The 25,104-nt window shown below is 38.8% G+C and overlaps 1 protein-coding gene across 1 annotated transcript in view; it reads left to right on the forward strand.

Annotated features, from left to right (window-relative positions):
• Plce1 (phospholipase C epsilon 1) overlaps positions 1-25,104 on the forward strand; it is a 226,551-nt gene that overhangs the window by 149,836 nt on the left and 51,611 nt on the right. The window contains 12 exon segments of the mRNA XM_033766342.1: positions 914-1,589; positions 5,299-5,481; positions 6,468-6,585; positions 7,193-7,349; positions 9,874-9,996; positions 10,085-10,221; positions 13,357-13,595; positions 15,696-15,757; positions 15,840-16,005; positions 19,568-19,675; positions 21,311-21,427; positions 22,592-22,750. Of these exon segments, the coding sequence (XP_033622233.1) occupies positions 914-1,589; positions 5,299-5,481; positions 6,468-6,585; positions 7,193-7,349; positions 9,874-9,996; positions 10,085-10,221; positions 13,357-13,595; positions 15,696-15,757; positions 15,840-16,005; positions 19,568-19,675; positions 21,311-21,427; positions 22,592-22,750 (2,245 nt within the window).

Below are 25,104 nucleotides of genomic sequence, written 5' to 3' on the forward strand. Positions count from 1 at the left end.
CCTATCTCAAAAAACCAAAAAAAAAAAAAAAAACTATATATAGTATAAACAATGGAGTATTATTCAGCCATAAAGAATATTGGAATTTTGTCATCTGCAGGAAAATAGATAGAACTGGAGTCATGATGTTAACCAAAATAAGCCAGACTCAGAAAGACAAAGTAAAGTCTAAAACACTGACATCAGAAGAGACTTATTAGACAAGAGAATGAAAATAAAAGAGGGGAAGGTGCAAGGCAGAATAATGAGAGATATCAAAATATTTACATTGAAAAACCAATATTTTATAAAATTAATAGACAATAAAATAATGTATTTGAGTAAAACCAGTGAATGTGTGTGTTACTTCCATCCAGTGTTAGGACAGTACCAGCAACTAGAAACCTCCTCTTTCTCTTCTCAATTGTGTCACTATCTTTTGCCATAGAAAAAAACCCATACTAATATAAATTTTATGACAACATCCTGCTTTTCTATATAGTAGTTCCACTAAGTTGCTTCCTAAAGAGAATAAAGTAGTTTTGCTGAGTTTTGAAATTTATATTTACATAAATGCAATTATACTGGGTGTATTTTTTTAGTGTCTTGCTTGAAATTTGTCTTGTTGCTGCATGTAGTTAGCTGTTGCTTTTTCATTTTCATTGCTATACAGAATTGCATTGTATAAATGCACCAAAATGTATGTATACGTATGTATGTTCTTTCTCATGTATATGATCAGATACCTAGCAGGTGTAAGATTTTAGAATTCTACCATTTAAAACTTTACCCTGTGACATTTAGCATTTTATGTTTCCCATGCTAATCGGAATACATAGCAGGATGAAAAATAAAGTCCAGTGTGAGTGACATTGCTTCAGATTAGTCTCCCAGTTATAACACAGGCAACCAAATTTATATCCCTTTCCATTAGGTTTATAATTGGAGATTTGCTGGATTCAGAAAATGACATCTTTGAACAGTCCAAAGAATGCGACCCTCATGGGCCAGAGGAGTCACAGAAGGCCTTCAGCCACGGGACAGAGCTCATCCCGTGGTACGTGTTGTCCATCCAAGCTGATGTGCACCAGTTCCTGCTGCAGGGGGCTACAGTCATCCATTATGACCAAGACACACATCTCTCTGCTCGCTGTTTCCTCCAGCTTCAGCCTGACAATAGCACGTTGACTTGGATGAAGCCCCCCACTGTCTCCCCAGCTAGTGCTAAAGCAAAACTTAGTATGCTCAGTAACACAGTGGAGCCTGGCAAATTCCCATCACTGAGCAATGCTGGATTAAGCAGCCTGACAGAGGGGATCTTAGATCTGTTTTCAGCAAAGGCTGTGTATATGGGACACCCTGGCATTGATCTACACACTGTGTGTGTTCAGAACAAACTGAGTAACATGTTTCTGTCAGAGACTGGTGTGACCCTGCTCTATGGACTTCAGACTACAGACAATAGATTACTGCATTTCGTGGCACCAAGGCACACCGCTAAAATGCTCTTCAGCGGGTTGTTGGAACTCACTAGAGCTGTGAGAAAGATGAAGAAGTTCCCTGACCAAAGACAGCAGTGGCTGCGGAAACAGTACGTCAGCCTCTACCAGGTAATGGGAGTAGCATCTCTGCTGAGTAGTGGGATCCCCAACAATACACACTGGACACTTCCAGTTCTACCAGTTCCCAGCTCTGCCACTTACTACCTGTGTGAACTTGTGCAGCTTTTACTTAGCCTCTCAGTGCAACCATTCCCTTTTCTATAAAATGGAAATGATAACAATACCTGTTCATAGGATGGCTGTGAGAGCAGATTGGTACATTTAAAGCCATAGTGTAAATTCATATGTGTAAAGAATAATTATCTGCTCATGGTACGTCCTGTAATTATTTTGTTGACGAAAATAGTGATTATAGTCATTATAGTTCTCATATCTGGAGAGAAAACTGGTTAATAGAAGCAATTCCTTTGACTAAAGGTTTTAATCAAAAGCACTGTGAGCTAAATTGTTTCATTAGTAATTACTGACTAGCTGATACACTGGAAACTTTCCCTTAGGAAATTGAAATTCTGATTCATTACTTAACATGCTATGTGACTCTTGGAGAGTTCTGTTTAACTATGTATCACATACTAACTGTAGAACTTTTGAGGATAAAAGAAACTTTCCCAAATGTGGAATAATTCTTACCTAGAGTTCTTCCTCCCCAGGTTTATAGTATCAGCAGCCCCCAGCAGGCAGTGTTTCACAGTCTGCTACTTAAGTAAAATGAGTTTCTCCTTAGCCGGGACTTATTAGGTACTTTATCTCTTCAGAGTGGTAATGGGGCTGGGCTAAATGAGGCAGTGAGAAGAGGAGCACAGGTGTAACCAGAATAGCATGCTCATCAGAAAGGAGAGTGCCTACTGCTGATAAATTGAATTGTGACTCCTGCCACCAGCTGACACTGTTGAAACGGCGCTGTCAAATGAATTCTATCAATGAATTCAGTGTTTATTTATCATGCTTTTCTGTCTTAATGAGAAAATACATTAGTGTCACAAATTGAAATGACTTAAATGACTCAAATGGTTGATTTCATGTATTTTCACAGTTCTAAAATGTTTCCGACAATTAAAAACATTTCCTCCCTTTTCCCTTTCCCCACTCTCATGTGATGATTTTAAGTAGAAATCATATCCTGAATAACTAATTTGATGCATTAACAAATAGCCCTATCTGTTCGTGCGTGTTAAAGCTACATAGCACAAAGCCCTTTTAGTTAAATCATCTAAGGTGGAAATCAAAATAGTTGCTTTCTACGTGTTCCACAGGGCACGTTCAATGTGGTTGACTGAAAGAAAAGTGTTCAAGAGCTATCACGAGTATTCAGTTTTAGAACTCTTCCTCAGCCTTCTAAAATCAGCAAAAGCCATCACATATGGACATAATCAGCCTTTGAGGTCAATTGCAATCCCTATTACATGCCTATGTGTTTGCTCCATTTATTTCCAACTCCAGTTTCTCCATCTGTTTCTTTGTCCAGCTTATAGCGTAAGTAATTGAATTAACACATGAGATATACTTGCTTTCTCCTTTGCCTGGCAGCCTTCAGCTCTTGCTGAAGGAAGCATCAGCTGAGACTGAGAACAGCTAATGAAGAGAAAAGAGGTGCTTCAGGGGCAAAGGCCAAGTGATCTAGAGAAGACTCAGTCCAACCCAGCTCCAAAGACAATCGACAACACCCTCCGTAAGATGCTGCAGTGTTAAGGCCAAACAGCTCTATGTATCCCAGTCACTTTGGAAATACAGGTGACATTCTTCCTCAAGGCGTCATTTTACAGGTGCCATTCACAAAGAAGGGCAACCTGTCTTGGACTCAAGATTTCTCTCAGAAGAAAATGTGGAGGAAGCCAACAGACTGATCATTTTCTCCTCACTTAGGCCATATCCCAAATTGTCACAGGGAACCCCAAGATGCTGATATAATACTTAGAGATAAAAGATCAAATAGATCTTTTGTTAATGTTAGCTGTTCATGTGTGATGGATTTTTCTGCTTCTGAAAAACTGAAGAATATTCCTAATTAAAAATCAACATTGATGATGGCTCCCGAAGACTTTTCTTCCAAATAGCTGATGACACTTAAAGCTCCATATAGAACTCACAAAAAGCAGGTATTTTGCTTCCATTTTAGATAAGTTAATTAAAACTGGCTATGTGTCATGTAGCAATAGCATTCTCATTAAATGATTTTTCTTTTTTGAGCCAAGGTCTCACTATAAAGTCCAGGCTGGCCTTGAAATCCCTAGGTAGCCCAGGCTAGTGGCAATCCTTCTGCCTTAGCCTCCTGAGTGCTGGGATCACTGGCATGCGCCACCAAGCCTGACTTGTTAAGTGATTTATGATACATGTTAGCACATTAAATGCCCTGAGATGCCTAGTACCAAAAAAATTATTTAAATTAAAGAAAGTTTTGAGAAAACTTTTTTGAATTTTTCTAAACCTATGTTAATAGCCCTAGAAGAACATTTATTTATTCCCAGTTTGAGAAATATTCACACAGAAAATAAAAATAATCTTCCCAACATTAAGTTTCCCTTGTGCAGTGAATGTATGTGAAGTTACTTTCAAATACTGTAAGGGGTTATACTTGGTCAGTTTGGAAGAGTAACAGGAAAGCAAAGAGAATAAACAGTAATATTTGTAGTGAAGCCTTGGAAAACCCAAGAAAAAAAATGACAGTAACCTGTGCAGAGATGTCGGTGTGGGGTGTAAAGGAGAGACTGACCTCATAAACTTCAACTCAACTCTATCATCGCAGAGCTGGTATTTGGAAAGAGCCCTAGGAAGTTCAGGAGATGATACCCTGAATACTAACTCGATGCACACTCACAGTATAGTAATATTCAAAATACTCTGTTTCCCACGGGCTCTGCATCTACCTTCAGATTTCAGTCACTCAAAAAAGATGGCAGCTCAACTCTTTGAGAAGCTCCAAGGGCCACATAAGCCTTATACCAGTATTGAAATAACATCAAACAAGATGAAGAATCTACCTGGCGCAACGTAATAACAGACAAATAGAAGCTACATTTTCTTTAAACACTGTGTTAGTTACTTTTCTCTTGCTGAGATAAAATACCCAATACCTAAAATAGTGAAAGGAGGAAAGGTTTATTTAGCTTACAGTAGAAGTTTCAGTCTATAGTTGGCTAATTCCAAGGCAAAATGACAGAGGAGCATCTAGGAGGAGAACAACAGTTGATTGTGCCCACAAGATAGCAAAAGCAACAACGGACATTTAACAGTGTCTTTCTGCCCCTTTTATCTTATTCAGACTACTTAGGATGGGTTGTACCTTCAGGGCTAGCCCCACCATGAATTAATCACACACTCTAGATTCTGTCACTTCTGAAAAAGTATGAGGCTTTGGGGAGACGTCTAAGCACAAGCCATAACAAACATAATCACATCTTGTTCCCTAACCCCAACACCAGTAAGTCCTTCAAAGCCCTGCTTTACAAAATGAGTCTTAATGAATTTTCCTGCAGTATCAGTTCTGACACATAAACTCTGATTCCAGGATAAGGAATGTAGTTTTCCTGCTTAATGGTTCAAAACACATCACTGCAACTGATCAAGGACATGTCCAGGACACACTACAAGGAGTCAAAAGATAGAGAGTTAGAATATAGAGCCACTTGGTGGTCAGATCATTATTCCTCTGTGGCTGCCTGTGCTCTTCCACCTCTGGGAATTAACTGGTAGCCATTAACATATTTGTTTCCCATTGCTTGCTACTGCCTTGTTTGTTCAGCATGCGGTTCTTTTATAGGAGAATGGTCGGTATGAAGGCCCAACTTTAGCTAATGCAGTGGAGTTATTTGGTGGAAGACGGTGGAGTACTCAAAATCCCAGCCCCGGAACATCAGCAAAAAATGCCGAGAAACCCAGTATGCAGAGAAACAACACCCTGGGCATAAACACCACCAAGAAAAAGAAGAAAATCCTCATGAGGGTAGAGTGGTATTTGTTTATTAAGCATCACACCCAACCTTCCAAGATGATTATGTGGTTTATATCACCATAAGCCACCTTACATCATTTGAGTTGGGGACAATGTGAGGTATAAAACAAGCAATACAAGGGCTTGCCACATATCTCTTGGGTGCCAGTGCTTATTCCAGGAACCAAGATAATACAAGGGAACATGCAAAGTTCACAGAAAGACACAGATATAAACAAACAGTGCAAACAACAACAGTCTAATCTAAGTAAGACTCATTTCAGGCATCTGCATAGTCCTATAAGAGCAAAGAGAAGGAAAATATAAACTAAGAGACAGGTGGAAAAGACCTCACAGTGCAGTTGACAGATGGGTCTCAGAGGGTATGTAGTAGTTTACCAAACAGACATTGCAGAGGAAAGCATCCCAGCAGAGACAGTGGAACCACATGGAGACTTGGCTTGCTCAGGGAAGCACAAGCCATTCTTGGAGGCTGGAGCATGAGTTCTGTGGTGGGTAGGGAAGGGCTAGAAAAGAAGAGGAATCACTTATGAAGGCCCCACAGGGCCATAATGTTACACGCACAACACAACTTAAAATATATATTATCACTATATATTATAAATTGTGTAATATATATTATCACTATATCATGATAATGTTCATGGCCATCTAAAAAATATCACATCCTTTCATATGGGAGGCCGTTGATGATTAGTAGAACTTTATCTTCTTCACAATTGTGTCGAGACACAGAGACTCCAGGGTTTGTGAGCCACCTCCTTCTGCCTCCCTCCCTGAAGAACGCTGTTTTAGAATGAAGCACAAACTAGATAATGTGACCTGAGAATTCTTGGTGCACCTCAGCGTAGGTCTTTATCACTCTTACCAGAAGGAGCTAGTACTGAAGGTCGGCAGATTCAAATAGAGTCCTGCCTGACTAACACAGTGATGGGAGGGAAATGGTCTGGGAGTCATCGTGAGCCTTGTGTTCCCAGGGTGAGAGTGGAGAGGCAACTGATGATGAGATGACAACCCGAAAAGCCAAAATCCAAAAAGAGTGTCGAGGCCGGAGTGGTTCCGATCCTCAAGACATTAATGAACAAGAAGAATCAGGTAACACAGCTGTTCACCTCTGAGATCTTTCTTTTTTAGTTTTCAGGGGGAAATACACATTTGGGTTTAAACTATGATTTAACAGTTGTGGAATTCTTAAACAAAATTATATTGTTAGACATACCTTTGTTTTTAACCAGATTATAAAATCCAAAAGGTCCTTTTATAGGTATAAGGTCCTTTTATAGGTATAATGTACTTGGAAGCTAATGAATTTATCTTATGAGCCCAGAATATTAGATGTACAAGGTACAATTTGATGGATTAGATCAGTCATTCTCAGCACTGGATGTATAATGCAGCTTTTGAAAATATGTCTGGATATCCTGGCCACACCCAAAACCAGGTTCCAGCTCTGTCTGGAACCTGGGCGTCTATGTATTTTTTAAACTCTCAGACGATGGTACAGTGTAGCCAGTGAAGAAACCATCAAATTCATCTATTCATCAAAAATACTTTAGTGCTTCTTATACAGAAAGTGGTTTCTGTATAGAAATAGATTGCATGTATTGCTTTGCTGAGACATCCGGAAGTACGTTCAGTTTGTATTTGATTTCTAAGGGAAAGGAGAATCTGAATCATTGTCTTTTGTTTCCTTCACCTTCAGAGGCTGATGCCATCGCTGGCCCTCCCAATCCCCTCCCTTCAAGAAGAGCTCATTCTTTGACCACAGCTGGGTCCCCCAACTTGGCTCCCACAACATCTTCTCCCATCAGGCCAGTCTCCTCTCCTGTGCTGTCTTCTGCAAACAAGAGTCCGTCCAGGTGGGGCTTTAACATGATAAACCAGAACGACCCTTCTCAGCATTTCAGTTGTATAGAGGGGCATGTTCTGTGCTTCCAATTATCAGTTGGAAGATTATCTCTAAAATCACCAAATTTAAATTATCCTAATTTTCTCATTTATACTCCTACTCTTTCATGTACTGTAACTGTCCCTAATTACTTGAAAAGCCAATCTTTCCAAGGTCATTAGCAATAACAAAACCAATCATCTGTGATTCTGTAAATCTTCCCTGTTCAATACTATAGCCACGAACCTCAAATGGGTATTTAAATTAATCAAAATTACATTAAATTTAAAAATCAGTTATTCAGTCACAGTAGCCACATTTCAAGTCCTTCACAGCTACAAGCAGGTAATGCTGAATGCTACAGGCAGAGGACATTTCTATAATCAGAAAAATTCTGTTGGATAGCACCACCATAAATGACTAAAGTTTTCATGTAAGTTTCCTGACAGTTTGCTGATAGATAGATGCTTTCTTCATATATTATAAAGGTTATACATGCCTGGAGAAGTGAACACAACTATTAGATATAATTCTGAATCTTGTACTATAGTAAATTATCACATAAGGACCATACAAATTCCAGGTTCAAAACAAAATCTATCCTCTCAGAAGAAATAATATAAAAATGAAAGGCTTCCAGGCCGGGCATGGTGGCGCATGCCTGTAATCCCAGCACTTGGGAGGCTGAGGCAGGAGGATCGCTGTGAGTTCAAGACCAACCTGGGCTACATAGTTGAGTTCCAGGTCAGTCTCAACTACATAGTGAGACCCTGTCTCAAAAAACAAAACAAAACAAAATGAAAGGCTTCCAAAGGGAACCAGAATGAAGGGCTGGGGATTTAGCTCAGTGGCACTGCATCTGCCTGGCAAGTGCAAGGTCCTGAGTTCAATCCCTGGTACTGGGGAAAAAAAAAAAACAAAGGGAACCAAAAAGTGACTCTATCTCCCTCCACCTATATATTTCAAATAAAGTTAAAGAAATTCTGAGATTCTAAACAGAACCAAAATTAAATAGTTGCTCTTCACTTTCTCACACAGGAGTGAGTCTGCGCAGGCACTGGGTTTGGAAACATTGATTTCATTCTCTCTGCCTTCCTCCCTTCTTCCTTCCTTCCATCTCCCCACACCCATATACATTTATAACAAACTAAAAGTTATAAATTATCAGAATTCTTCATGTTAAAATTTAGGCCTATGCAGGACCTTGGGTAAATAAAATAAACAGATTACTTAGATCAAGCGACTTTTATCTTTATTTTAGTCACTCATAAGCAGGAAGAGGAAGGACTGAGGGTAAGAGAGGAAAAGGGTGTGAAAGAGAAACTAACAGGCCGGATCCACGGTCAGAGGGCCCATCCCCATGAGGACAGCGATTAGTGGCCACTGGCGTATTACAAAGTAGAAAGAAAAGACAAGACAGGAAAAGGAAAACGAGCCTGAGTGCTGTTCAAGGAGAAAGAAAGACTACGTCCAGTGGGAGAAAGAGTGAACATAGTTTCTCAGAGTCAAACGAGATGATTCCTACAGGCAAGAGACAGGCCACTAGAAAGAAGGAAGGAAGATAAGGAATCGCTTATTGAACTTAAAATGAGGAAGCTGACTTTCCCTCTCCCTGAACTCGCAGCCTATGTTTCCCACTCCACATTGACTTTCCACGACCTATGCCTCCATGCTACTGTAGACCTGTGAATGTGTAATACTCTTCCACTGAAGGAGGTGACCTTCAGATGTCAACACAAAATAATTTTCCATGAGCAAAGACTGTTAGTAAGATTGAGATTAGACTGCCTCTTCATTATAACAGTCTCAGCATTTTCTTATATATTTGGAATATTTAAAAAATCCAAGACAAAAAGAGAAAGATCTTAGCTGCTGACTTAACTAAAAAACAGTCAAAACTATTTTTTATTATTCTTTGGGGAATCTCTATCAAAAATTGTAAATGTAAAACAGTGAAACTAAATTTTGACTGAGTTGCCTGGTATTTTATACTGAATGGGTGCAGCTTTGGCAGAAGCAAATATAACCCTAGGAGAAATTGGCTTCTTTCCATTCTAAATATTTTCTGATTTGTATTTCCCACTAATAGTAAAAGCTCTTCTCTGTTTTCATTGAAGAGCTATTTAAGAAATGAAAAGAGAAGACACCGGTGCACTAAAAACTTTCCTCTTAAATGTGTTTCAATAATTGAAAATATAAAAAAAGAACATGTGTTACTTCCCATAAATTATGATTGAATGATTTGGAGCTCTTCTTTAAAAAAGCTTTATCTTGAGATGCACTGAACTTAGGAGTTTGTTTCCTCCCATTGATCTCTGATTTCAAAGAACTGTTTGATTAGCTGAGGAAATTTGAACTCAGTCTTATACCCTTATTGGCTGCAGAAACAAAGTGGTTTCAGTAGGTGATGTTTATTTCCTCTGAACCAATCTGGAGGAGGGGAACCAAAGAGGGTATACAGGTAAACAGCGGCAACTGGAAATGTCTTCTTACAGTGCCTGGAGCAGCAGCAGTTGGCACGGGCGGATGAAAGGAGGAATGAAGGGGTTCCAGAGCTTCATAGTTTCAGACAGTAACATGAGTTTCATTGAATTTATTGAGCTGTTCAAGTCTTTCAGGTATGGCACAGACTTCCTCCTTACTTTTTCTCAGGCCTACATTTTTATAACAGTACTAAATGGGAGGTATTGTCCATCCCTTGCTCAGTGTGAGGAGCCGCAAGGACCTGAAGGATCTCTTCGATGTCTACTCTGTGCCCTGCAACCGATCGGGCTCCGAGTCAGCCCCCCTGTACACCAACCTGACAATCGAGGAAAGCACCAGTGACTTTCAGCCTGATCTAGGTTCGTTTAACATTTTAGGATTTCCCTTTGAGACTTTTCTGTCTTAAAAATCACAGTGATCCACTCACACAAACTCTCAGCCTGTCCCACATGGCATACTGTTTCCTGGAGCCGGGTGAAGCAGAGAATTCTTTAAGGGGTCATTTGGTGTTCTGGGAGAAGATGCTATGGTCATCTCTGTGGGGTTCTGCCCATTATTCCAGGATATTTAACCAATAGTGAGTGCCTTCCTATCATTCTGACAACCAGAAACCCTTTCCCAACCATTTCCAAATGTTCATGGGTCGTATGAAGTTTCATAGTTGAGGAATACTAATCATTCCAACTTACAGGCAGGACGTTGCTCAAGGCCAGGGCAGTAGTTACCTTCTCTTTGACGAGGACAGTCTTTGAATATCTAGTACATTTTTTCCACTGTGTAAAACAGAATGTGTCTCTCTTCTCTCCCACTTACCAGCACCACTGCCATCACCTCATAGACCTTTTTATAGCCACCCATACATTTAAAACCTCTCATTTTTCTCCTCTGTTCTTGCTGGAGCTCTAAACACTAAAAAGCAAAGAAAAAGCTTTTTATTGATGCAGTTTCTTCATAATTATTTATAGGCTGATGTTGTCCTTAGACTATTGTTGGATACCTGTTAAAATATGCATACCTATTCATTAGTCAAATCATTACACTTTTGAAAAATTATTGGATTTTACTTTGTAGAGAATTTTTAGTTTATGGAAGAATGAGCTGAAAGTTACTGTACAGAGTTCACATATACTAACCTCAACACCCCTGTGCACGCATGTGCTCACCTACACACAAACACACACACACACACACACACACTGACTTTCCTTGATTAGAAATACCTTGCATTAGTGAGGTGTATATGTTACAGTTGAGTTCATAGTGACACATTATTGTTACCTGAAGCCCATAGTTTATGGGTTCACTCTTTGTGTTGTATGTTCTGTGTTTTTACCAATGTATAATGTCATGTAGCCACCATGATAGTATCACAACAGGGTAGTTTCACTACCCTGAAAATCTCTTTTCTATCTTTTTGTCCCTTCCTTCTTTCTTTAAAATCCCTGATAAGTAGTGATCATTTTTACTGTCTGTCTCCATAATTTTGCCTTTTCTAGACTGTTTGTTATATCATTGCAATCATACAGTATGAAGACTTTTGAGACTGGCTTCTTTCATTTAGCAATGTGCATTTAAGTTTCCCCCACTCCTTTTTTGAAGTGTGATGATTCATTTCTTTTGAAAACCAAAAATATTTCATTGTGTGCTTTACCACAATCTGTTTATCAGTTCACCTACCAAAGGATATGTTGTTTGCTTCCAAGGTTTAGCAGTTATAACTAAGGCTACTGTAACACTAGAATGCAAGTTTGTATATAGACATAAGTCATTTGAATAAATATGTAAGAGGCAGTTCTTGGATCATGGCGGACCTATGTTCAGCTCTATAAGAAACTGCTGGGGCCAGGGATTTAGTTCAGTGGTTCTGCCGCCTGCCTCGCAAGCTCAAGGACCCAAGTTCATTCCCTGGTACCCAAAAATAAAGAAACTGCTGGCTGGGCGTGGTGATGAATGCTTGTAGTCCCAGCACTTGGGAGGTTGAGGTAGAAGGATCACTTCAGTTTAAGACCAGCCTGAGCTACATAGTGAGATCCTATAAAAGGAAGAAAGAAAGAAAGAAAGAAAGAAAGAAAGAAAGAAAGAAAGAAAGAAAGAAAGAAAGAAAGAAAGAAAGAAAGAAAGAAAGAAAGAGAAAGAGGAAGGGAGGGAAGGAGAAAGTGCCAGAGTATCTTGCAAGTGGCTAAAATTAAAAATGACTGGCCATACCAAAGTTGGTGTGAATGTGGAGCGATTAGAACATTAGTACACTGCTACTGGCAATGTAAAATGATACAGCCATTTTTCAAGACAGTATAGCAGTTTCTTGGTAAACAGAGATCCAGCAGTTGTGCTCTTTGATAATTTACCCATAAGTTAAAAAGTTGTCATCACATAAAAACCTATATACAAGTGCCTATAGTCAGTTTTTTTAAATCTCATTGAGTTTGTTGGTACATTTTAGGTATACAGTACAGTTATATTCATCATTGGGATCTTGTACCCTTCCATGACAGATCTTGGTTCTCATTTTTCCCCATTCCCCTGCCTTCTCTTCACCCCCTTCACCCTCCCTTATTTACAGACAACATTCCGTTTTTTCCTTTTCTCATATATTTTCTTGTCCCTTATTTCCTTTTCCCTACCCTTCCCACTTCCCTTACACCTTTAGCCCTTTTCTTCCTATTGCACATTATCAGTTATAAAATTTGTATACAGTTATACAATTTACACTTTTAGTTTTTTGTACCAGAGAAACTATTTGCTATTTAGACATTTGTGTCTTATTTATTTCACTTAAGAGTATGGCCTCAATATGTATCCATTTTACTATGAATAACTCTAGTTTCTCATTCTTTATGGCTGAGTACGGTCACAGTTTTGAAGTACAGACTTTTAAGAATCTTAAAACCTAAGAGTTTTAACAGTATTAAGTGTATATTTTTAGTGTCTATGGAAAGAAAAATGTTGAAATAGGTATTCTTAAAAACCCAAATCTGGAGATGGGTGAAGTGGTGCACACCTGTAATTCCAGCTATTTGAGAGGGTGAGGCAGGAGGATGGCAAGTTTCAGGCTACCCTGAGCAACTTAGTGATGCCTTGTCTCAGATTTTAAAAATAAAGGAAAAAAGGGGCTGGGCACATAGCTCAGTGGTAGAGCATTTGCCTAGTATATTTGAGGCCCTGGGTTCAATTCTGGGAAAAATAAATAAAAATCTGAATTTGGCCTCCAATCTCCAACTGAATCTACGTATTTCCCAATAGAATACTTAAGTGTATGAGATTTCAGTATTCTCAACCTAGCTCTTTCTTAGTTTATGTATTCCTTGATTTGTTTTTTAGTCTTCATCTCTATGAAGCAAGGAATAAGCACTAAGCTTCATGTTTTATGTGGAGAGATTTGTAAAAAAGCTTCTCTGGTTTAATGATTCTATAACATCATTATTTTCAAAATGAGCTTTGTGAATGAATGATGCTGGTTACACAAGATCCCATAGTCTGTGATGGCTCTATTTCAGATTTGTTGACTAGAAATGTCTCGGACTTGGGGTTGTTCATTAAGAGTAAGCAGCAGCTGTCAGACAACCAGAGGCAGATATCTGATGCCATTGCCGCTGCAAGCATTGTGACAAATGGCACTGGGATTGAGAGCACATCCCTGGGCATATTTGGGATTGGCATACTCCAGCTCAATGACTTCTTAGTTAATTGCCAAGGAGAACACTGCACGTATGATGAAATCCTCAGCATCATCCAGGTTTGTGCCCTGTGTGTGTGTGTGTGTAATGCCTCTAGCTACTTGTAATTTGCTGCTAAACATTTTCTATACTTATTTCCATAAGCTTCCTCTCTGGGGAAGAAATAGAATGGCTTATTTGTTTGTTTGTTTTGGGTTTTGAAATATCAAGTATATCAGTATTCTTTAACATATAATTAACTTTGGTCTCAAGCTGTCTCTGATTCAGTGACTACTACAAAGAATCGCTGCATGAATTCTTCTGTTATTCTGTCACATATAATAGAATTAGTGTAGGTTTTCCACCTCTTTGTCTTTTAGCATATATTTATTAGCTCCTACTATATAGTTTCTGTTCTGGGAATTACAGCTACAGTACTGAATAAAATCATAGTGCTGGCCCGCCACGCAGCTTATGTTTTAGTGGGTGAGGCAGATAATAAGCAAAAAGATATAGTGTAACTTCAGGTAGTAACAGATTATGAGCAAAGTCAAACAGACTAAGGGCATAAAGTGATGCAGGGAGGCTGAGGAGAAATAAGAAAAAGCCATTATGAGAAGGAGGCATTTGGACTGAGCAGTAAATGGTAAGGTCCGCTTACTACATGAAGTTCAAAGGAAGGAACATTCCAAGCCAGCAGGCAGGAAGCTGCAAGCTCAAAGACTGAGGCAGGAGCAAGCTCAGGGTTTGTGAGGAAAAACAAAAAAGTAAATGTAGTGGGAGCTGCATGAGGATGGCAAGCACAATTTCAAATGATATCTGTGGGCCAAATATTGAGGCTTTTGAACCATGGGAAGGAGGTTGACTTTAGTCCATGTAAAATGGGAAGCCTTTAGGGGTTTTTGAGCAGGAGAGTAATATGATTTATGTTTAAAACGTCACTCTGGCACCACTGGAAAAGAAACTGTTAGTGAAAGATGGAAGCAGAGAGACCGGTCAGGAGGCTCTCACAGTAGCCCAGGCAAGAGGTGGGGATGCCTTAGACTAGAGTGTGACAGGAGATAGGGTGGTGAAACTTCAGTGTGCCCATGCCAGGTGCAACAGAATTAAGTTTTATCACCTGATCAGGAATCCAGGGATCGCTGTGGGCAATTGTATATGATCACTGAAAATGTAAGAATATTATCACATTGTTGAGCACTCACTGTAAGATAATTGACTCCAGGCACAGGACTACGTAGATATGCATATCATCTCGTTCACTTCCCACCAACTTCATGGTAGCTGCTATTATAATCTACACTTTTACGTGGATGAATGAATGGATGTTATATGCATGTAAATAAACCTAGACAACAGAGACATGGCAGCAGGTATAACAATTCCCAATTTGAAACTATACTACAAAGCCACTGTGATAAAAACAGCATGGTACTGTCAAAGAAACAGACCTGAGGATCAGTGCAACAGATTGGAAGACACAAAAACAAATCCAGATGTACTCAGCTACCTCATCTTTGAGGAGCTGACCATCCTCACTGGAGGAAAGATAGTCTCTTTAATAAATGGTGTTGGAAAAACTGGATTTCAACATGCCAAAGATTAAAACTAGACCCTTATCTTTCACCATGCACTAAACTAAAATCCAAGTGGCTTAAACATCTAAATATTAAAAAAGAAATACTAAACTTGCCAGAAGATAAGTTAGGCATAACTCTTGAAGACACTGGCATAGGAAAAGACTTTATGAACAAATCCTTAGTAGCACTGGAACTAGCAGAAAGAATCAACAACTGGAATCTCATCTTATTAAAAAGCTTCTGCACTGCAAAAGAAACCATCAACAGAACTAAGAGACAACCTATAATGTGGGAAAAAATTTTTACCAGCTGCTCCTCACAGGGCTATTATCTAGAATATATAAAGAACTCAACCTTATTCTTTTTTCTTACTCCCTTTTCTCCTAAATAAATATGCTTAGTATAACAAACTCACATATAATAAATATTTTATTTTGTACTGAAAACTACATCTTATTGCTACATTACTAAATTAGTTCAAATATTTGGCTTAGATGTTTCCTGATGAAAACAGAACCATTTTTTTAAAAATGGTGTGGTGGTTTCTTCGCCCCTCTTAGTTTTCTTTACCTAAATAACATTTTTTTCAATTCCTTGCAGAAGTTCGAGCCTAACATCAGTATGTGTCATCAGGGTCTAATGTCATTTGAAGGATTTGCAAGGTGACTTTTAAATTATCTTTTGGCTGTCATTTAAGAGTATACATTGCATTCATGGGATCTTAAGAAAGTATGTTTCATCTAGGTTTCTCATGGATAAAGATAATTTTGCTTCAAAAAATGATGAGTCACAGGAGAACAGAAAAGAATTGCAGCTACCCCTCTCCTACTATTACATTGAATCTTCCCACAATACCTACCTCACAGGACATCAACTCAAAGGAGAATCCTCGGTAGAACTCTACAGCCAGGTACTGAGAATGCCACTTGGAATGTGGTTTTCATTCATCTTTATCATTTATATAACCCGAAAGTCACAAAATCTGACCCCAGCTTTGAAGAGCTTGTAAACTATGGCATGTGAACTCTGAGGAAGCATGGTGTGTGGAAAAACTGACTATACATACAGCAGTTGTTTTTTTTACTTGTTTGTTTTGTTTGCCCTCTATACTTACCCTTTATTCTGGGGAGGAAAAAAATTCTTGAGACTCATAGCTTTTAGATCCTGGTCTGACCTAGTCCTACTAAAATTAGATTTTCCCATGAGAAAACTATCTAATCGTTTCACTAAATGCTAAATAAATCAATATATTGTAGTGGGAATGCTAAGTAGAAAATACAATTTTCTTGTGGAGTTAATCCCAAAATATTGTTTGTTTTGCTTTACAATTTGTTAGACAGTCAATCCATTGCTATGGTAACTAACTGCTCAGACTAATTCTCCCCACACTGAAATTCATGGGAATGTTCTCTGAAACAGTGAGCTCTCTGGACTGGAAAAAGCACATCTTTTTCACCTAAACATCCAACTCTCAATGATGTACCTATCTGTTTGCCTCACTGTTATACTGGCTGCAACTTTTTCTTCAATGCTTCCTGTTTTCTGAACCCCTAGAAAAAGGGTTAATCAGGGGGAGCTATGGTAGGTCCTTGAAGTATAAGAAGGGGGGAATCCAAGTTGAAAACTGTAACTAGTGTTTACACAACCCCAGCAGCAGTAAGTTACTTTCGTTCTCAAATTAGTCCAGGTATCCCTCAGTACGGGATATATTTTTGTCCTAAAGTTTATTTAGCATGGAATGTATACTTTAAACTTTGTTTTCTAAGGAAGCTTTATTATGAAATGAAAATGCACCCTTAGAGTAATGATTGTCAAAAAAGCAATCTATCAGAGGGCCTTAACTGCAAGAAAAACAGGTATAAAGTAGGCCACTTCTGTAGAGTTGGCTTTCTATTTGCACAGAGAAATCCAAAGTGAAATTTGTTGTTCTATGGAAAATACATGAAACATGCACATAAAAATGCAGATTAAATATATTTCATATGTACATACATACATGTACATGTACATCTATGTAATTACATATATATCTGCATATATCTACAAACCTGTGTGTGAGTGTGTTTGTATTCCAGGAAAATAATCAAGGACCAATATCTTAGCTTTAATCTCAGTTCATTATTTCAAAGAAGTTTTAAACAGCAATCTGGGAGTTTGAGATTAGGATAATCGCAAATTTGAGCTCAGCCTGGATGACGTAGCAAGACCCTGTCTCAAAATTTTAAAGATCTGGGGATGTAGTTCATTGCAAAGACCCAGTACTTGGTGGAAAAAAATTTAAACCCCCTTAAAGTTAAGACCCAAGTACAGATGATTATGCTCACTTTGCCAGCACATATACCGAATAGAGATGATCATGTTGGTGCATTTAGTTATGTGATATGTCTTGATTCTTACTTTTTCCCATTCCCCTGCCCTTCCTTCAACCCCCACCCCCATATACATAAGCTTTGTTTCCATTTTTTTCTTTTCCTTCTTTTCTTTCCCCTGCCTGCCCAGTTCCCCTTTCCCTTTAAACATTTTCTTCCTATATCACCAAATATATTATACATTTTGGTCCTCATTTACAACTTCAGTTTCTCTCATACCAGAAAAATTATTTGGTATTTACACGTGTGTGTCCTATTTATTTCACTTATCAGTATGGCCTTAAGGTGCATCCATTTAGTTATAAATGTCTCAAGTTTATGTTCAATCATTTGTTTTGTTTTTTTGTGGGGTTATTTTGTTTTGTTTTGTTTTTTGGCACTGGGGATTGAACTCAGGACCTTGTGCTTGCAAGGCAGGTGCAGTGCCACTGAGCTAAATCCCTGGCCCCATCATAGTTTTTTAATAAGGCACAAGAATCTCTCAAGCAGACTCACACACATTAAACTAGTATGCAGATCACTTTTTCTTTTACTTCATTTCTAAATACTCTCCACTTCCCTTGAACCTCATAATTACCTCCTATCATTTTTCTCTGTAAAGCAGATGGAAAGTGAGAGTAAGCCCCATTCTTCTTACCTAGAATTCCAGCCCTGATTTTCCTATTGTAGCCAGATAGAAAGATCTTAAGGTCATACAGATGTTGGTAAAGACCTTCAGTCTTTTCATGCTGAAAAACCATGCTGAACATTTTTCCTAGTATAGAAGGCTCCCCACAAAGATGAAGCAGCCTTTTATTCCAGTTACTGTGTATTACATAGCAATCTTCAGCCCAAGGCAATTGGCCTGTGGATATACCAGCTGCTGCCAGAAGCTGATAGCCACAGACCATGCTGTGTAATGGGAAGAATCTAGCATGAATAAATTTAAAACAAAAAAAAAAAAAAAAATTAAATGAAAGGCATCTGTTAGTTACTTTTCTCTTGTTGCTGAGATAAAATACTCAACACCCAAAGTTGGAGGGGAAGGGGTTATTTGGCTTACAATTCATAGAGGTTTTAGTCCATAGTCAGCTGGCTCCAAGGCAGGGATGGCAGACAGGTCTAGTAGAAGAGAAACAACATGGCCCGCACAAAGTAGCAAAGGCAAGAAGGGGCCTTCAGTTCGTGGCAGAAGACGCAAAAACAGAGAGAGCTTCACTGAATTTTTCTGCCTCTTTTATCTTAAACAGACTATGGGGATTAGAGCAGTGCCAAACTAATCACTCACATGTAGTGGTTTAGTCATCGCACGCCCTTGACCTCAGCAGCACACATTCCAGATGCAGCTACCTCTGAAAAAGAAAGTCCCGCCTCCTCTGTGTGAGGATTTGGGGGGGACATCGAAACACAAGCCACAACAGCATTTGTTGTGGAAACTCTAGAGGCTACTAAAATCCAAGAATGGATTGCTGTCACTTGGAAATAGTTATATGGATTCTCAGATCAGTGGGTCATCACAGTCGTGGTTCCATCAACTTCTTGGTTTGTTTAGAGGAATTCTTTTTTTTTTTTTTTGTGGTACTGAGGACTAAACCTGGAACTTTCAAACTGACCAGTTTTTTTATTTTTTATTTTGAGACAAGGTCTCATTAAGCTGCTAACCTGCCCAGGCTGGACTCAAAACTTGCCATCTCTGTCTCCCAGAGTACTAGTATTCTAGGCCTCTTGCATCATGTCCTGCTTATATGATAATTTTAAGGTAATTTATAGATAAAGTATATGGAGGAAGAGGTTGCTCCAAAAGATAGATAGATAGACAGATAGACAGACACACAGACAGACAGACAGACAGACAGATTAGACAGATAAATTTTACCATTTTACCTTCCAGCAATGCTCAGCTCTGGTAAACACCTTTTCCAACTTAATCTATTCTTTCCCCCTTTCCACCCCAGATTAATTGTGGGCTTTAGCCAAAATAAAATACTTGCTTTAGATCTTACACCCTTCTGCCCTATACCTGAATGTAAATGTTGACTGATGTATAGAGCTACGTGCTGGATTCAGGTAGAGGCTTTATCTCCAGGTGTTCACCTGAAGTGGATTCATTCATTGGTCACACAGGTCCTCTTGCAAGGCTGCAGAAGCATAGAGCTGGACTGCTGGGATGGAGATGATGGAATGCCCATTATTTATCATGGACATACGCTGACAACAAAGATCCCCTTCAAGGTAATGCTTCAGCACTTTGTTTGTGATAGCAAAAGTAACTCCCAGTCTGTTAGATACCAGATGTGCCCAGTTTGTGGTCGCACAATGACAGTGAAGTCTCAAAGGAGGAAGTTAGGAGAGTTTTATTGGAAATAAGGTGAAGAATAGCTCCTGGATTTCCAGGAGGGATCCTAAGTGGGTGACCACTGAGGCTGTTTGTCAAGGGTAATTTATACAGCATGTTATACAACATGGGTAAAACTACAATCAACCTCTAAGATTACAAATATGGTCACATGGCTAACATTGATCCAATTAGGAAAACAAATCATGTTGAGAAGGTGTACGGAAAGAGCAAAGGCATTCCTGGGAAGGAGTGGGAATACGAGTGCACATGTTCTGGTCACACCTATGTACTTCATGCCTATCTAGGCTCACTGGACCAGGTGGTGCTGACTACATTATAATCTCAAATTGCTGTTTATCTCTAGGGAAGTCTACAAGCCTGGCTATTGCATCTCCATTTTGAGGCCTGGTGCTCTTTAGATTCACCTCAAGCCGGTCTTATGTCTGACTGCATATTAATTTCTGTCTAATTTAGCTGTCTAAAATACCCTCCAATCAAATCGCAAAAGACATTCTCTTCATTTTTCATTTAGTCACTCTACCAAATTCTACCTTAAGTTGAAGTTTCTTATGTTTAATCTGAATGAAGAGTTCTTGAAAGTATTTATAGTGTTTTGTGGGGTGTGCATATGTTCTTTTTTTGACGAGTTGATACCAGAACTCTCATTAAACTCTTATTCAACCAGAGTTTAGTAACTCCCCACTTAACTTATGTTATTTAGGATATAATCATATTGTTGCAATTTTTGCATGACATAATGATATAAAAATGCAGCAACTGGTCCCCTGCTATACAAATTGAAGGTCATTTATCCTGGTGTCCTACTGACAAAGGGCAGTATCATGTGTTAGATTATTAAATAATTAGTAATGAGAATGAGTTCCACCTAGGAAGATGAGTCACCCAGGAAGACTTGGTCTCATTGGATTATTATTCCAAATTCCGGGTAGCTTATTAGTTCAGTTTTAAAATTATTATTCATTCAGAGGGTCTTGGCCACATAATATCATTTTTCTCTGAACTGTTGTCAGGTTGAAAAGGAATATTATTTTCATCTCATATGAAGAGATAGGGCTAAAATATATTTCCTTGAACTCATTTTCCTGTTCAGCATATTAAAACTCTTGTACTATATATGGGTGGAAGTATGAGTTGATGATTGTATTTATAGACGTACACAAATAGATGTGATACATGTCTTATTGCTCCAAACTATGTAAGTAGTATTCACACTAAGTATTAACCTAGAGATTATTTAAAGTACATGTGAGGATGTGTATAGATTATGCAGTAATACTACACCATTTTCTGTAAGGATTTGAGTATTGCACAGATTTCATTATCCCTTGGGTCCCTGGAATAAATCCCCTACACATTGAGGGATAACTGTACATTTTAAAAGATGAAAGTACCTCTGGCCAGAGACTATGGAATACAATAACTGAGATGCTTTCAGTGGCTATAAGTACCTTACCTTCTCACCATGGTGGGCAGATACTGACTCTAACAAGCTGTTTGGATTGTCGTAGGAAGTAGTTGAAGCTATTGATCGCAGTGCCTTTATCAACTCTGACCTGCCAGTCATCATATCAATTGAGAACCACTGTTCATTGCCTCAGCAACGAAAAATGGCAGAAATTTTCAAGGTGAGCTCTGAACTAAGAGGCAGGATGGTGTCTTGTCTTTGAGTTTTATATGGGGCTATTGTAGACCATACTACAGCTATACTTTGGCCCTGAAGCACGTACTGTTAGGGTCCCATAGATTTGAGAAATAGGGCTCCCTTGGAGAGATTGGGCCTCTTCTGGAATGGTCCCTCTTTTCAGCTGGAGTGACATCAGCGTTGTTCTCTGGTCTCCTAACTAGAAAGCTTTAGGAGATAAGGACAGACCAACTCTCCAACTGGTACCACAAGTAAAGGATGCCATCCTGGGATATCCTGGGAGCTTTATGTAGAAAATACAAGTATTTCAGAGCAAGTAAGTCAGATCTTGTGACCCACAGTAGAGTAGAAATCCAAGTTAGCAGGGTTTAGATTGAGCAGAACAATTGCTATTTTAACACCAACCTTCATTACACAAGGGACACAGAATGCAAACAGGATTAGCAGCAGATATTTCATTAAATTTCCCTTCCTCAGTAATACAAGCATTTGTGGAAGGCAGAGGAAAATGTCCCCTAATACAAATGCTTAAAAAGTTTAAGATCTTTGTATTGCCTTGGCCTAAGCTTTGATGCTTGTTCTTTTTAAATTCAAAAATAACTAGAAAAAAATTGCTGTATTATCAGTCTTTGCCCCAATTAATCATCCTGTGTCTACCTCCTTCCACCCACCTCCATTCTGCTTTGAAGACCAGTGCTCAGAAATCTTTATGAAAATGTGGTTCTTTATTTTATGTGGGGCAGATTCTCCCTACTGCCTTCATCTTTGTCCCCACTTCCAGTCTCCTCCAAGATTTCGGCCTTTCTGACTCCTTTTCCTCATTGGGAACAGACCGTATTCTGCAAGCCACAACCTCTAACTGAATCTCTGTTTTCTTGTTTAATTCATCAGGCCCCAAAACATTTTCCCAAATAATTAGATTTGGCCTGAACTACAGAATAGCCTAGATCTCTCCTCCATGTAAACACTTCCCTTCCTTACAGTAAGAAGCTATAGAGAGAGAATAAACAACTTCTTTCCTAGTTCCTCTTCCTGGAACTTTTAAAACAATTCAACCAGGCTGAAAACCTGAGTCTCATGAAATATAAATATATTTATCAAGTACAGGTAAAAAAGCATTGATTGCATTTTCCTTTATTATGTTTAGACTGTGTTTGGAGAAAAGCTGGTGGCTAAATTCTTGTTTGAAACTGATTTCTCCGATGATCCAATGCTTCCCTCACCTGACCAACTTAGGAGGAAAGTGCTTCTTAAAAACAAGAAGTTAAAGGCCCATCAGACACCAGTGGACATCTTAAAGCAAAAGGTACTCTGCTGTCCTTCATCGGGTTATGAATATTCTGTGTGCTCAGAACAAAGAAATCAGTATTATAGTATTTGGACCTTTCAGTATTATCACTCCCTTAAGTGATGTATTTGTCTTTCTATTTCATAGACCAATAAATTCTTTATCCTACATACCTAATAGTTTATCTTGTGGAAATTGCTCCCATGAAGAAGGTAACCCTATTATTTAAATTATTCTGAGTAGGATGATGGTGTAACTATTATCAGGGTTGTCAGACTGCAGTTGTTGCTGCCTTTTAAGGAGATCCTCCTTTAGGGATTGCACTTGGGCATATGGGGCTGCAAAGGAAGCCCAACAGCAGCTGCCATCTGACCCCCAGGCATCATCACAGTATGTTGATCCCAAGGTGCTTCCATTCCACCTCATATACAGAGATTTTTTTACCATGCCTCACATACCCAGCTATCCGGGAGGGCCCTCAGCCCAAGGACCTGTGAAAATATTCTGGTCCAGGACACAGAGTCCGTAGGCTGGTCTCACTTGCTTAGCCTACACAATGACAGTTGCGAAAACTACTTGCTGTATTTAGGACACTGTTGGCCCGAAAACATTTCTTACAATCCCAAGATTTGCTGCATGCGCCTCAGCCCACACAGAGGTTGCACCAGGAGTAGGAACTCCAAAGCCCAAATTCTATATATCCCAGAGCTTTTCATTTTTCTTTGTGCCAGCACCTCCAAGCCTCCCAGTCCTGCTTTAGTGGTTTCAGAGAACGGAGAATTAAGTACAGTGAATTTGGAACTATTGTCCTAGATGATTAATTTTAAAAAATATCAACTCAAATTGAGTCCAGTACCCAGTTTGACATGGTTGAATAGTCAGTTTGGACCAGTCATCAAGCCTCCTCAATGCCAGAATGAATGATATGCAGAGCTGCAAGAGCTGAAAGACAGAGTGATATGTAGCATAATGTTGGAATACAATAACAGCAGCTGGGGAGCTGAGATACCAGGCTGTTAGCCACTGGCTGTGTCATTCACCAGCCACATGACCATGGACCAATTTTCTTTGCCTCCATGTCTTTATCTGTAAAATGGAAATGTTATGGTATCCAGCCTCAAGGAACCCTTCTGACTAAAATCCCACCAAATGTTTCCCACTGTACATCATAGGACCCCTGTTACAATTGCAGACAACTCTGTGAACATTTTATCATTCCACACCTCAGTCTCCATGTCCAGTGTTTCTTGCCATTATGGAACATTACTGTTTCTCTGAGAGACCCCTGGTAGCTCCTGTTATCTGCTGTCCCAATAAATCCCAAGGAGTTCCTAGATTGTCCAACTTACCGGCAGAGTCTGGGTAGCCCAAAGTCCAGGTGGAATGATGGCTCTATTGTATCACCCATCATACTCACAAAGTCCAAATTGCCTTTCATGCCCTCATAGTGGGAAAAGAGAAAGTAAGACCAGAGGCTCCAAAATCTTTAAACTTATACTTCTAGGCACAAAAGTACGTGTTTCCAGAAAGGCCTCAAATTGACCCAGCCTAATGGATCATGTCTGATCAGGCATGCCCTAACTACGTTGCTCAGGATTGTCACGGATCCTCTAGACCTATGGCCTTCAAATTGTTTTGCTCAATTATCAAGAATTTTGAAAAATTATCTACCTCTTTTACACTTTTTTTCCACTAGTGCATTTTTAGGGTCACATTAAAAAAATCTTATGACAAGTTTGAATAGTTACAAAGGCTAGATTTCTTAACATATTATTTGTTATATACATGTATTTTACATACATATATACATATACAAGTACTGTATATAAATATATGTCACCTTATAAAATGAATGTATATTATGTGTGTGTATACACACACACACAGATATTCCTCATTTAATGACCTATCTGTTTAATGAATGTTCAGACTTACAACCTGTGGTGTTTTTTTTTTTGTACCGTTCTGTACATCTTATTTATAGAGCCTTGCTGTCCTTTTTTATGCAGTACTGTAATTTTTGCTGATTATACTGTACAGTGTAATACTGTAATTTTATGTTCTGTTATACATTACAGTACTGCATATAAGAGCTATGCATCTAAAAGCAAAGTCAGCAAGTTGGAGTTTCCTTTGTTCTGAATATTGTAATGTATATGCTATATCTATTTCCTCATTTAGCAACCAATTCATTTAACCTGCAGGACCAGAGCTATTTGTTAAACAAGGAATGTCTAAAATATATATCCCTCATTGAATTAATCAGCCAGACTTAATTTCTGTTAAAAAAAAGTCTGAATTTTTAAAATTCAAATAATTATTGTATTATCATCTCTATCTTTTTTTTTTTTTTTTTTTTTTTTTTTTTTTTT

The sequence above is a fragment of the Fukomys damarensis genome, unplaced genomic scaffold, assembly GCF_012274545.1.
Source record: "Fukomys damarensis isolate Sample0158 unplaced genomic scaffold, DMR_v1.0_HiC HiC_scaffold_20, whole genome shotgun sequence".
Classification (NCBI taxonomy): domain Eukaryota; kingdom Metazoa; phylum Chordata; class Mammalia; order Rodentia; family Bathyergidae; genus Fukomys; species Fukomys damarensis.